Genomic DNA, 14,181 nt, shown 5'->3' with positions numbered 1-14,181 from the left:
GCAACCATTTCAATTTATAAAAGCAAAGAGCACTAGTTTTTAGAAAGCTTTGGTATCCTGCTAACTTGACCACACATTTGAAGAGCAGCGGAGGATGTAGACACCTAAAGCAGCATATTCACAGTGAAAAATCATGGTCATATAGAACCAGTCCAGCAAATGGGCCAAGAAAATTACAAAGGATTGGAGCACCTGTCACATAAGGAAGAAGCTGAGTGAGCTGTGGTTATTTAGCCTTGAGAAAAGGCGGCTCAGGGGAAAAAGTAAAGATGACAGAGCCAGATGCTTCTCAGTGGTGCCCAGTGGAAGGACAGAAGGTAACGGGTACAAACTGAAATTCAAGAAATTCTACCCAAACATAAGGTAGTATGATTTCTTTGTGGGTTGGTTTTTTTTTGTTTACATACTGTGAGGCTGGTCAAACTCTGGACCAGGCTCACCTGAAAGGTGAGATACTCTAAATTCAACTGGAGAAGGCCCTGAGCAGCCTGCACTGACTTCACTTTGAGCTGGGCAGTAGGACTAGACCAGAGGTCCCTTCCAACCTCAGTTTTACATTTCTATGTCCAATGCCTAATTAGATGTCTGTCATGAGGATGGAGGAAGTAATTTAAACCCTGTAACATTATATTGCATATTTATTTATGATTTCAATCAACATTTCCTTGCCAACGTACAGTTAACCATCAATGTGTTGACAAGCCAATATGCCTTCTAGCTTTGGCCTATGAATCCATAAAAGCTATCAAAGTATTTATGATAAATAACTGGACAATATCCAAGTATCCTCATGCTAAAATAAATTGCTTATGTACACCAAGAGATCTAAACCAAGATTACTGTTTCTCAAGTTTTTTTAAATGTAACCTTTTACTTGCTTTTGCATAACTGTTGAGTTAGCAGCAGCTCAGTCTGCCAGAGTGGGGAAGGAGCAATAGGCTATGATTACTGGCTGCAAGCACACACAGCTTCCCTGCCTAACAAATGCTGCCTGCCAGATTCAAAATCCACTGACCTGCTCCTAATGGTTTTGACACACTTATTACACTTCTACAATACTCCCAGGAATTATAATCAACAGTTTAAAACTAGGTTACAGTATGAATTAGATAGAAAATATTGAAAACCTTACTGTCAACCCAAGCGTGGGTCTGAATGTAGACTTGGCTCAGCCAGAAAGCCATGGGGACATGGAAGGGAAAAAAGTGCCAAACCCTGAATTCAAAGCAGAACAAGCAGTGTGCAAGTAATTAAGTACATTTTGCTTAAAGAGTCATTAATAAGGATTAATTCTTTTTAGCAGCATAGTAATTTTGATAGTTGTAGTTTTCTGTAGCTGAAGGTGTAAGAACATAAGAAGAAAATGGTTTGCAGGGAACAATTGTCATATGCACCCTCCCATTTTTAAAAAAATTAAATGGCTGAATTGAGTCTAACCATTTTGAATACAAAATTCACATGTAGCTTTACAACCACTACAATAGGTGAGAGAATGGTGTTTTCTGAATTCTTTAATTAATTTCTTCTTCTGCTTCAAAGGAATAGTGGGGTCATTGACCATCTCTTGAACCAATGTGAGAAGATGCTGGTTTGTTTGTTGTTTTTGATCTTCATATACTTTAGCTGTCACACGCTGACAGAAGGTGAAGCCTTTGTAAGAAATCAGAGGTTCAGATTAAGTTTAACGTAACATGTAAGAGCCTGATTAAAAAAATCTGATCAGAAACATAGGTATACTGGTACTCCAGTTTAGATGCGATTTCAGTTCTCTACAAACTATGTGAAACATACAGCCTTCCACGAAGCATAAACATCTAAATGTTAATTGCAAAAACAAAATTGAAAAGCAGTGTTACAAGTGCAGTATCACAGATGATTTTGTATTGTGAACAGGCCTGCAAGACAGAGCCAATACAGTTCTGGCAATCAGAAACCATAACAAAGAATGCTACACAAGAAGAATGGCACCTTGCAGTTGTCACTATCCAGTGATTCCCTGTGAGTCTATCAGATCGGCAGCAAGGCCCAATACCTAATGCAAGTGAACAAATACTTGAAACAGTTGCCTCTGAACCACACCTCTGAAATCAGGAACAGAATTCAGGGACTTCTAGGCGACTAGATGGCTCAGCATGGTTAGTGCACCAGAAGCAGAGTGATTTAACAGGCAGCAGTGCAGGGTGATGGCAGAGCAAGGAACTGGACCCCGAGAGATACACAACTCTGGCACAACTTAGCTATAAAAGAAGTTGTGAACCTATGCAGTAGAGTACTGCCCTGCAAGAATTCAAGCCCCACCACTGGGCAGGTGAGTTCTGGCCTGAGGAAGGACTGGCATTCAGCTACTCCACAGACACTTTTTCCTTCTATGCATGTTAGACAGCAAGTTGGTTGAACAACTGTCAATTGCCTAAAGGGGAAAAAATTCTTACTATTCCTTCTGTACAAACATCATCTTCTTAAGGCTTCACACAGAGAGTGGTAATAACCTAAACTGCCAGAATCTTGACATGCACATGTCCTTCCCTCCTTTTACAGTCTGTCGAACACCAGATGTGAAACACTTTTTATTGTTTCATAGACTCGGGTCAAGAAAGAACAGCTCTTCCAAAAGGGAAAGCTTAACAACTTCTGGCAAAAAGATTAGCTCTTAATCTAGTAAACCAGTTTAAACTACTGGGCTAAATGATTCACCCTGAAGTTTTAACACACGTCACAGAGTCCCCTCACTGTTTTTAGTACTTTGTATTTACAACAAACGTAAGGATTACCCTCCTGCAGGACATAGATCTCTTTTCTTATCAGGCCCCCCCAGCCTTCCCTCCTGCTCCCACTCACTCTTCAGGAAGCTCACCAGCTAATAATGCTCACTAGCTCCCAGGAAAGATTTTTCTCCAGTCTCCTCCATGAGAAAATGGAAAAATGACACCAGAACATGAGGCACACAGGAAAGCAGGAATATGCCATGCTGGAGAGCTTACAATCAGATCAAACTACCCATTTCAACAAGTAGATGGACTCTATATGCACTTACAGACTGAAACTCCAAAACTTAGTAAGGAGAATATAGTATGGGATTTGTACTTCAGATGTCTGTTCAATGTGCTAATGGATGGAGACCACATAGGCTCCAAGAATGCTGCAGACAGGCAATTCCTTTTTCTGTTGCTCATCTCTGTTATTCTTTGGCTACACAATATGCGACACTCAGAACACTGAACCCAAAACAATTTGGACACATTCTAGAACCCACCACAAATGGTAAGACTCTGTATATGAAACTACCTCTCAGGCAGCTGCTGTGTTAAACAGCATAGTATCTTACAGTGTTACTCAGTTCCCTAATGGCTTAAGCACATAATGCAATACAGAAGTCAAAAGGAAGAAGGGTAAAGAGTCAGAGAGAAATTCAGTTATTTAAGCCAACCATTTTAATCATAGTGCTGAAAGATACTTTTGGCAGCAAGGCCAAATAGAATTTTAGCTTGAAAAAGAAATACGCTGGAAAACACTAATACCACGTACACAAATGTCTGCCTTTTAGGCTACTCTACCTTTCTGTAAATCTTAAGCTCTTAATAAACTTTTGTGCTTACCCAGAAAAGGAAGAAGTTCTTCAAAACGCTAAAAATCACTCTCTGCTCAAGACATCTATCAGAACCTCAAACTACTGAACTCTATGAGAATTTTTAGGCATCTTGTGGCAGAAATATAAGAATGCTGTTCCTGAATATAAAATCCTATCAAATTCACAAACCAAATCATAAGCACGGCACTTTGGGAAGCACATTTTGCACTAATTTCTCCAGAAGTAATTATTTGGTAAAAAACTCACGCGTAATGTGTTCAGACCAGATAATTAATAGAATCACTGTTCTCCAATATTCAGAGAACAGCATTTTGCTTAGATAATGAAATTATTTAGCAAATTACCCACTAATCACTTTAATGCTTCACTTCTAATAAAGGAAAAAAACATAACCTATTCCAAATTATAATCAACTGATGGTAAACGAATTTGTATAGAATGGTTTATATAAAAGTGTGTATCACATCATCTACCTGAATTGATATCCGGATCTTGTCCTTCTAGCAAACTCTCTAGTCTTCTACTAGTTAGTTCCAGAAGAGTTAAAGGACTCTGAAAATACAACCAAACAAAGGAAAAGTTACAAAAGCAATAGTTCTGTATTTTGAAAATCTACAGTTTTCAGATAATCAGTTTACACCCCACCCCCCTAATTAACTGCAGAAGAATCTATGCCTACACTTACTTCGGTACACATTCAAAGTCTCTGATAAAACTATGTCTTTTAGTGCAATTCTACTAAAATGCGTATTTTTATTTCTGATATTTCTGGCCAAAGAAATAAGGAAGGTGTTCTAGATGCTGTTTTACACTGAACTATGGCTAAAATTGTAGTGTAGATCGTAAACTGATTCCAGCTTATATAATACGCAAGGTTCTCAACTGAAGCTGTGAAAGAGTGAGCCACCACCCACTCTGCTGTCACTGCTACGAAGCAGTGGGCACTCCATTTGTCAGAGCTGGCTCAATCTCCAACCACGAATCAAAGCCCTAACCGTCATGTCAGAACCCTTAATAAATAAATAGTTTTGGCTGTACATTAACACATCCAAAATTCACACTAATAACTTCACACTTTCAAACTAAACTGGAGCTAATAAAGAAAAAATCTCCCATGTCTCTTCAGTTGAGGTCAGAAGTGAAAAATCAATGTGTTGTATAAGAATTAAAAGTAATATTTTACTGAAACCACATCAATGTTACTGTTAGGCTTATATGTAGCTAGACAATAAATGTCTACTGCTTATCTTACAACAGCTGAGGTAATTCATTCGTATAGTTTAATGTTTTAATGCAGAATTTTGTAATTGAAGAAAACAGTAGAGAAGCATGACAACTTTATTGCACTGGCACTGGCTGAATACAGAAAGTCAGTATTGAGTCAGGGAAGGCTGCATCTCTTCACATGTGTGACAGTATGATAGAACATAAATACAGACATATTTTGTCTTCTTTATATTTACATATCTGATCAAGTTAAGTAGAAAAGCCATCGCATTTTGAGGTTCTATTTAGCTTCTTTTATTCAGAAGCTAACATTTCAAAATACCAAAGGAACTCTTAAAACTTATCAAAGCTGTGTATCTATGCTACGGCACCAGAGCATGTCATCTTATATACCACTCAGAGTATGTCAGCTCACTTCTAAATGAGAAAGGCAAAGAGTCTAAAAATTTAGTAGGCAGTCACCAGAAATAAGGTGCCAAAAAGCCTCTATGAGGATTTCTTAACACTTTAAATATTTTCTTAATACAGATGATGCAAATAGAGAGGATATTACATATAAAGGACTTGCAAAGCTCGCAAAAAGCTGTCTTCTATAGTCTCTCCTATATAGGAGGAATAGCTTCTCACCCTGCTTGACTGTACCATTAAACTGTAACAAATGGAACACTAAACCTTGCTCCTCAGACCTGCCATCTCCAAAAAGGCACTTCATGGCACTTAAACATCTGAAATGACAAAGCCAATGAGATAGAGGAAAACGCTACCTTGGAGAGCTCGGAGTGATTGTCCATCAGAAACTGAGTCAGCAGTTCTGCCTGTGGTTTTGACAATGTCTTATTTTGCAAAATGAACTTTGTGCAAGTCTTGATGATCACCGATCTGTTCTCAAACTAGAAAAAGAGAACTCCAATTTGGCATTAGATTTACCTGTGAAGTGTCAGCAAAGACTAAGCATAACATGCTGCTATCAGTGGGAAGAACATCTTGATACTTGTTTTAAAACAAATCCCGTTGGAAGGCAGCAAACAGGATACTTTAACTCTGGACAAAAGGAAGAGTTAGCTTTACTATGGGAAAGTGCCATTTCCCACACTAAAAATTATGGATACTTACTTGTTTTTGTAATTTGTAGCCCTCAGATTCTGATGCAATGGCTATGAATGTCAGGAGTCTATGTAGCTCTTCCCGGGTATTTGGTGCTAATAATTTTAAATAAAGTTGTGATGCTTCTAGAGCTTGATCTGTTTTTCCTTTTTCTGTAATGGAGCAAAACAGCATATCCAGCCCAATTGTTCATTTTCAATAATCAAGAATACACATTTAAATTCCAGTTTTAATCCCATTCTTTGGGTTTTTTTACCTCCAAAGCAAGCAGGTTCTCTGACTTCAAAAGCCTTTCTGACATGACTCAATACAGCATTTAGTCAATATAAGCTTAAAGCCTTTGCCCCATAGCTAGTCAGAGAACAGATGTGCTTAAACAATATATACGAGACATTACTATATTCTGTGTACCATATGCGAACACTGAAGTGCTGTTTGCACCGTTTGTTTATAGATCTTTGTATTATATTCCAGGATTCATGTCAAAGTAATTAATGAGCTGAACAATTCTAATTTCCTCATTATTTTGAGGTTTGGGGTTTTTTTGTTTGTTTTGTTTGAGTATTTGAAGGTTTATTTTTTGTTTTGTTGGGTTTTTTTGTTAGTTGTTACCTACAGGTGGAAATAATCTCCAATAAAACCCTCTTTAGATGATAATTCTATCTAACTTCATTTTGAAAGTGAAGAACAGTCAAAAAGTCAAGTAACTTTCCTAAGGCAAGAGCAAGATGAGGGTAGGTACAGGAATAGAACCTACATATGATTTTCTGGCCTCTATCCTATTAGTGGGACAGAAGTTACATTTTACAAGAAATAGCCCAGGATTTTCACCACGAAAAGAGTAAGTGACCCTTTACCAGAAGAAAGGCAGACCAAAAAAAAAAAAAAAAAAAAAGCAAAGCAGGAAAGAATTGCCAAATTGCCAAAGGGCGTGAAGTACAGATAGGAAGACAGGAAGTTCAGTCATTTCTGGAGTGTAAGAATTTCTCTGATCTGTGGTTAAAGTTTTACTAAGTTACTTTAAAAGAATATAGGAAAAAGAAAAAATCCAATCTAAAAGGATTCAATATACCACATGGACTAGTTTAACCAGATGCATTCATCTGTAACGTAAGTACTCTAGATCAGTTCGTTTTAAAGGCAACAAGTGCAGCAATATGTTTGCCTTTACAACAGATCTGTATTTTCAGCCATCTTAAATCAGACTGTTTAACAACTGATGAAAACACAGTTGAAATCATATAGACGTTGATAACAAAATGAAGACATACTTTAGCTAACTGCAGCACTTCTCTAATTTTGGAAGTGTTTTAAATACGTAGATATTCACAGCTAGTTCGAGTGCTCTCTTGCATTAGTCAGAACAACAGCACTTTATCAAAGTAAGGTTAATTGCACTGGATTCTATTTGAAAATTATTATTATTAGAATCCGAGTTGTTATTCACTAATGACCATAATCTATTCCATAGCACCAAGAAGGAAAAATGGTTGTAAAATAGTTAAGCACAATCTCCTAACAGCAACCCAGTATAAACTGGAACACAGCTGAGGACACCAGAACACAAACTAATACATTCAAACACAGAATTTCCTGACGCTAAAGTTACAGCTATCACTTAATAAAAATAATAAAGCATTAGAAACTGCTTGTGAGATAGTCTTACTCAAGTTGGAAACATGACAAAACTAAAGCAAGAATAAGAAAGCAAAATAGCCCTGGACATTTCCCAGGTTATTAGTTTAGAACAAGCAGATACTTACTAAGACCTACAGGCAACTAAAGCATTGAGTAATTCAACATAATTATGACACTGTCTTTTCCCTTGCCTACTGATTTGGCTGTTTTGATTCTCTAATTTAGTAATATGCTATAATATTGGTTTAGACCAGTTTTGTATTTAAGTTGTGTATATGAACTATGGCTTCTTTAATTTAAGTGAACAATTAGCAGAAGTTACCAGCAGCCAAATCAGTTATTTCAAGTTAGCATTCTTTTTTTGTGGATGGGTTATGTAATTTTGCAATAGTTTCCCTTACATGACTTCTATTACAATCCAGTATTTTTTTTTTCTCCTTAGCAAAATACTACTAATATAAATATTGCCCTCTATTTCCATGAGGTTTTGGCCACAGGATCCACCACTGCTCCAATTTTTTTACACAGGCCAACTGTTCTCCTGTATCAGTAAGCCTGTCATAGTTCTCCAAAACCTGAAACTTTTGACAATACCTCATAAACTCTACTGAACTGAAGAAGTAACAGGGCCTATTTTGGGTAGGATTAATCTTAAACTTATATTTAAACCCTTCTGTTTTACTTGTGAGCATATGCAGTGTTGTTTTTTGCAGGGGGATCACAGCCTGAATCACCATCTCAGCAGGCCCTTTTATCGTTTTAAATAACTTTGATTACTAAAAAAGCCCTAAGCTCAGAACTCACAAAAGCTTATTCTGGTTAACAAGAAAACTTTGTAGCAATGATATTACTTTTATGCTACTAGTCACAATTAGGAAGTTCTGACTAGCGGTAAAACACTTTCTCAATGAGGGTAGTTACACACTAAAAGAGGTTATGCACAGAAGTTGGTGATTATATCCTTGCAGAATTTCAAAATTCAGCTGGACCAGGCCCTAAGCAACTTGATCTAACTTTGAAATTAGTCTTTGCCTTAAGCAGAGGTTCTGACTAGTGACCTTAAGCATTCCCTTCCAACCTATGAATTAAAGTGCATCGCCAACAGCATTGCAAATAGTGTTATGATTCAGTTGATTAACACTTAGTAAGTTACATCCTTTACACTGCTTTCACTTGTATTTTTTGTTCTAGGTTGCTCTTACCTATAAGTTCTATAATTCCTGAATGAATATCGAGATCCTGAGTGGCAAGAAGGGAGTCCTTCTTTTGGCTATAATACTTTATTATAATGTCAAAGAGAATCTTCTTGTATGTATTCAGACTGCCGGGTTTGTTAGTGCTTTGAGGTAACTGCTGACTAACCATCACTATGAATTGGTCTGGGAAATACTCCAAGCATTCAATTGCAGCATAGAGCCATTTGTCAAGCCTGCAGAAGGAAAAGTTAGTTTTAGTGCTTACTTTAAAACACTCTGTCTGTTCTTATTTAATCCTTTAAAGAAAATTAGGTAGAAATAGCCATGCAGATATAGTCACATATTTGAACCCCAGCATTATACTTGTTGCTTATTAAGTAGTTTTATTTAACTTCTTTCCCTGTAGTTGTTCAAGGTCCTGCCCAAAACAAGCAACTTCCATGGTCTTCCTATGCTACAGACAATACACCTGAGCTACACCCAGATCAAAACAAGCTACAATCATGCCAGACTACCACTGACCCCAGGGCACTTGCCTGATTCCGCTAGCATTTACAGCCAAGCACCACTACACTACTGCTCCAACACACACAATGAAAACCCACCAGGGCTAACCAGGGTGAAAAAGCAAGCGAGTGGATCTCCACAGAAGAGAAAGACAACAATTAGTTTGAAAACTGAGGAAAATAAGAAAAGTTTAAATCCCAGAAGACACTGGAAGCAGTTTATTGTATGACCTACTACAAAGGCATGAATTTTCTTAAGCATTTGTTGCCTGTATGACTTCACTAGGGAGAGAAAATGTACCTAAACGTCTACCTAAAATTTAGGTAGACAACTCAATTGTTTAGAGAGGCTGGAAGGTCAGAGGAAAAAGTCACTAACTCAACCATGTTGTACAGAAGAAATCTAAAATTATATTAACTGTGGAAGGCAGAGGGACTGCCTCTCCACATATAAAATAATTTGAGCTGAATCAATAAATGTCTGCATCTTCTCACAAGTATTTAAGACCTACAGAATCTTACTTTTATCATGGAGAGCAGAAACATTGCTGCTGGACAGCTAGATGAACTTTTGTTTGAACTGCCGCAGCCAACAATAATTGTTAACTCTTGGATGCATAAAAGAAGTAAAACAGTAAAATAGAAAGAGGATCATGACCTCCTTTTAGTTGCAATTCCATGAACAGGGTGATCACTGCAAGCAGGATTTGATTACAGCTTTCAAGTACAACATGACGCTATTTGAAAACTGGAAACAGGAAAGTTGAGATATAAATTATGCTCACTCCACCACCTTCATACTGGAGGCAATTAATCCTACAACTGCTTGTAATACTGGTAGCTATTCTTTATACCTGGAATTTTCCATTTCTCAGGCATGCTGTAAGCCAGACTTGAATAAGATGCTGCCTAAAAAGATGCTATTCCAGCCCCCCACTTAAGTAAATTGCAGAATGTTGCAATGAGGTATGCACATTCATCTGATATGTTAGCAAAGATCTGAATGTTAGACACACTTAACACAGACTAATACAGAGTAAGAACCACATGCAAGATATTTTAAAAGACACAAACCCACCAATCACCCAAGAATCAAGTAAAACAGAAGTATAAAGCCCCCCCCCCCCCCCCCAAGAGTGTTCATCAACGCATTCCAGGTGGAAAAATCCACGGAGTTAAGATGCTATCCAGCAATAAACCTAGTTTGGAATCAGGAGTTCCATTAGCTTATATAAAACTCTAAACATACATTAAAAAAAAATCATATTTTCTCCCTAAAGCAAGAATACATAAAAACCGTAAGAAAGTCTTTAGGTACAAGGATTAACCTCAATCTTACAAACAGATAAAAATTGTATTGAGTTGACAGAAACAATCATTACTAAGACACACACATGAGGAGACATGCCCTGACAATTCATTAAAAGTACATGCCAAGATAGAGATCAGCCCAAGTGTGATCAACTGGAAAACTACAAAAATAATAGAACATTTAAGGAAAAGAGCATTGGCAACACACAGCCACACCACTTTCACTTTTTTATTCTCATGATATAAGCATTCTTCAGTGTTACAGCTTAGCTGTTCCTTTTCTGTTGCTAACAGTAGATGCCTTACTGACTTTGTATCTCCACAGCACCACTGCCAGGAACTATAGCAAGCAAACAAGAAGCCCTGGAATCATTTTTTTTTTTTTCAAGTTCTAACATCTGTTATAGAGACCTAATGGTGAAGTGCCTGCTCTGAAATCTAGGAGTGTTTTTGACACTGAAAGTTAAGGTTTTGATGTAATCTTAAAACCCTCAAACATCCAATCCTAAACATATACTTTCTGTGAATTCCCTTACCACTTCTGAGAAGTCAGAGGGAAGTGTATTAATGCTCCCCTGTCTACAAGTATACGAGTGTAACGATGTTTATTTTGTTGACTTAACACGTATCTTAAATCAAGAGTAAAATAAAGCATTTACTAACAAATCAATTTTATAGATGTATAACTTACTCAGGCAAGTTTAATATACACGTAACCTCTCTGTCCAGGAACGTATTTGAGATAATCAGGTCTTCTTCTCTGCCAAATCCCTCTGGTTTTGTTTTCACTGAAGACACTAAGATATTTTCTAGAATCGGAACATCAATTAACTGCAGCAGTCGTAGTAGAGTTTGCTGTTTCCAGACATCTTCTATTACTGATACCATAAAATAAACAAAAAAAGACCCCGAGAAATAAGATATTATGCAAAACACTAACCTTTGGGTTTACTCACTCAAGAATGTTTTAAGCATTCAAAGAGAAATAGGTAACAGCAGTGCGAAGTTTCTATGTTGGGAAAGAAGGGATCAAAATAGGAATGCTAAGGAAGGCGGCTTTAAAGAGAACATCTCTCTCCCCATCATATTAGAATTAGCAATAACCTACTCTTACAAGTAATACATACCAGAAAATATACTTAACTTAAAACCTATTTCCTTCTGAAGTGGTATTTGCATAAGTGGAATAGCACCCACATGCAAAAAAATAATCCTGTTGTTGTTTCCTTCAGTTCACTTACTATGAACATTTACCCATTTAGCAATCATTTATCTGTTTTGTCATTAGTGACATGTTAAATCTAGGACTCTGAGGGGCAGTCTGTAACAGAAATGAGATACTCAAATTACATCCAGTGGAGAACAATCAAGTTTTAAAAAGAAAAATCAAATCCTCACCTCTTTTTGAAAGCAGATGAGTTTGTTTATTAACCATGATCTTTGGAGGTAGAGAGGCATGAACACTTATTGATCGAAGAAGCTCCTCTACCCTCTTTTTATCAGCTGCTTCTAATGCTAAGGGGTTTGAAAGTGTTGTTTCACACTTTGTTCTGCTTAGGGGAGAAAAAAGAAATAGATTTATAACAAATACAACCAGGACACATTTATCTTTCTGTCACTTCCTAAACTGCTGTTAAATCAGGACTTTAGGGCTTCACTGGATCTAGGGTCTATCCTGCTGCTAGAAAACCAATCATTCACATCTGCTTTGTGGAAAGGGGAAGCATACTGATTCCAAATATTGATTATTACTTCCATTTCTCTTTACTAGCTTCTAGCAAGTAGCCTATTCATGCTAATACTCAGATTTCAGCACAACTGACTGCAAAAGAAAATGATTCCTAGGCTTATGCTACTGTCCCAGACTCTAAATAACAAGGAAAAGATCAAAGCAGTTTAACATTACCAAGAAATATTAGGTAGCGTCTGCTATTTAGGCATATTTTTCAGAACTGGCATGTAGTTTTCAGAAGTCTCTCATACCTGGGTTAGACAGCCATTACCTCATCTACAGTTAACCCACCTTAAAAAAACCCACAAAACCACATCAGAATAGTTCAGAGTAGCTCACCTGGAAAGTCTTTTTATCTTCTGTTTGCAGATTTGCTCAGGAGACAAGATCTCATTGCCTTTATTCTTTCTTGGAGGAAGAGGAGTAAGACTGCTATTTACAAATTTATAGAGGCTAGTGTTTGTGTCTTCAAACTCTGTTTCTTTTTCGTTCTTGAATAAATAAAGCTTTGCTCCAACTGGCTCAAACACCTTGTGATCCATCAATGCTTGGCATACACGGACTCCCTTCAGCCGAGAAATATCATTGCAGCTTAGGTACATGCTTTGCATAAGATGGCTCAGCACCACATCAACAGCATTTGAGCCGGTGAAACAGTTTTTATATGTTTTCAGGTGTTGTCTACGTCTTTTGATTTCCACCTGACTATGTAGAGCATGAATAATACCATTCCACAGCTGAGTTGCTTGGAAAGGACCATCGAAATCTGCAAAATATTTATATAAGTTTCACAGGTTTATAAAGCTCTAATTGAAGATTTAAAAAAAATATTTTTACTCTGTGAAATTAGTTATAGATATATATATGTTTAAAAATTATCCAGAAGTCAGCTTAATTTTATAAGGACAGAGAAAGAGAATACTTCATGAAGCAGTCTTTCTTGTAAGTTGACTCAATCCCCTAGGGCAGAGTCAAGAGAAGAAAATACACTAAAAACAGAAGAGGAAGGTTTCTTTGTTATTACCACACATGCTGTACGTGTGTACACACGCACGTTCGCTCATTACAGAATCCCAGAGCGGCTGAGGCAGGGGCCTTCGGAGTCCATCCGGTCCGACGCCCCTACTCAAGCAGGGCTGCCCAGAGCTGGCTGTCGGAGTCGGTCGCCCAGGCCCAGGCGGCTCCTGAGTTACCCTCAAAGGAGGCGCAGCCACCACCTCTCCGGGCACCCCTGAGCGCCCGGCTCCCCGCTCTGCCTTCTACCCGCAGGCGCTGGTGAGAACCTCCCGAGCGGTCCCTCCTCCAGACTGAGCGGTCCCAGCTCTCCCAGCCTCACCCGGAGGACGCTCCTCCAGCCCTCAGTTTCTCCTCCACACACCGCTCTCAGCTCGGCGGACACCAAACCGACACTGCATCACACTAAACCTGCGCGCCCCGCAACCTCCCGCTCCGAACACCGAGGCGCCGCTCCAGGCCCAGCGCGCCCCGCCCGCTGGGGCACAGCCTCAGGAGGCTCCTCTCCCCCGGAGCAGCTGCTGGCGCCCACACCAGCTCCCGCCTTCCCGCCCGCAGGCCGGCGGCCCCCGCAGCTCCGGTGCAACGGGCGGGCACGCGCCGGCCCCTCAGGGGCCGCCCCGCCCCCCGGCGAGGCGCGGAGCCGCCGCCAACCCCGACGACACCGCGGAACAAGGAGCCGCGTCAGCGGCGAGACGAGGACGACCGTCCTCCCACACCTCGCCGCCGCCCGCTCCCACGCCGCGGCTCCAACTCGCTCTGGCTGCGGAGCCTCCTGAACCGCGGAGTCAAATATCCCGCCATAAGGGCGGCCGGCGCCGCTGGCGGAAGCCGGGAGCGTGCATCACTTCCCGCCCCCCTCCG

At 39.2% G+C, this 14,181-nt stretch overlaps 1 protein-coding gene across 3 annotated transcripts; it reads right to left on the bottom strand.

Annotated features, from left to right (window-relative positions):
• Positions 1-40: 40 nt before the first annotated feature.
• Positions 41-14,162, bottom strand: DEPDC4 (DEP domain containing 4). 3 transcript variants are annotated; one of them, XM_055808772.1, is made up of 9 exons: positions 14,037-14,162; positions 12,643-13,069; positions 11,970-12,124; positions 11,263-11,449; positions 8,761-8,987; positions 5,930-6,072; positions 5,581-5,706; positions 4,063-4,141; positions 41-1,650 (listed from the first exon to the last, which is right to left on the bottom strand). In XM_055808772.1, exons 1-9 carry the CDS (start codon positions 14,119-14,121, stop codon positions 1,433-1,435), a joined length of 1,647 nt encoding a protein of 548 aa, XP_055664747.1. In that variant the 5' UTR covers positions 14,122-14,162; the 3' UTR covers positions 41-1,432. The 3 variants fall into 3 exon arrangements, with proteins under 3 accessions (XP_055664747.1, XP_055664748.1, XP_055664749.1); XM_055808773.1 differs by having other exon boundaries at positions 11,970-12,121; XM_055808774.1 differs by lacking the exon at positions 14,037-14,162 and adding an exon at positions 13,640-13,936.
• Between the last annotated feature and the right edge of the window lie 19 nt (positions 14,163-14,181).

This window comes from Falco peregrinus, chromosome 6 (genome assembly GCF_023634155.1).
Source record: "Falco peregrinus isolate bFalPer1 chromosome 6, bFalPer1.pri, whole genome shotgun sequence".
Lineage (NCBI taxonomy): Eukaryota > Metazoa > Chordata > Aves > Falconiformes > Falconidae > Falco > Falco peregrinus.
The sequence above is the reverse complement of the archived record's forward strand: the minus strand, read 5'-3'. Positions and strand labels throughout refer to the sequence as shown.

Bases quoted from the DNA above. Each gene is read 5' to 3' on its own strand.
- DEPDC4 (XM_055808772.1), bottom strand. From the start codon at position 14,121: ATGGCGGGATATTTGACTCCGCGGTTCAGGAGGCTCCGCAGCCAGAGC. The intron at 8,988-11,262 runs GTAAGTTATACA...TTCCTTCTGCAG, and splicing joins TGTATATTAAACTTGCCTGA to GCTTGACAAATGGCTCTATG. The intron at 1,651-4,062 runs GTAGATGATGTG...TTTCTTACAAAG, and splicing joins AGATCCGGATATCAATTCAG to GCTTCACCTTCTGTCAGCGT.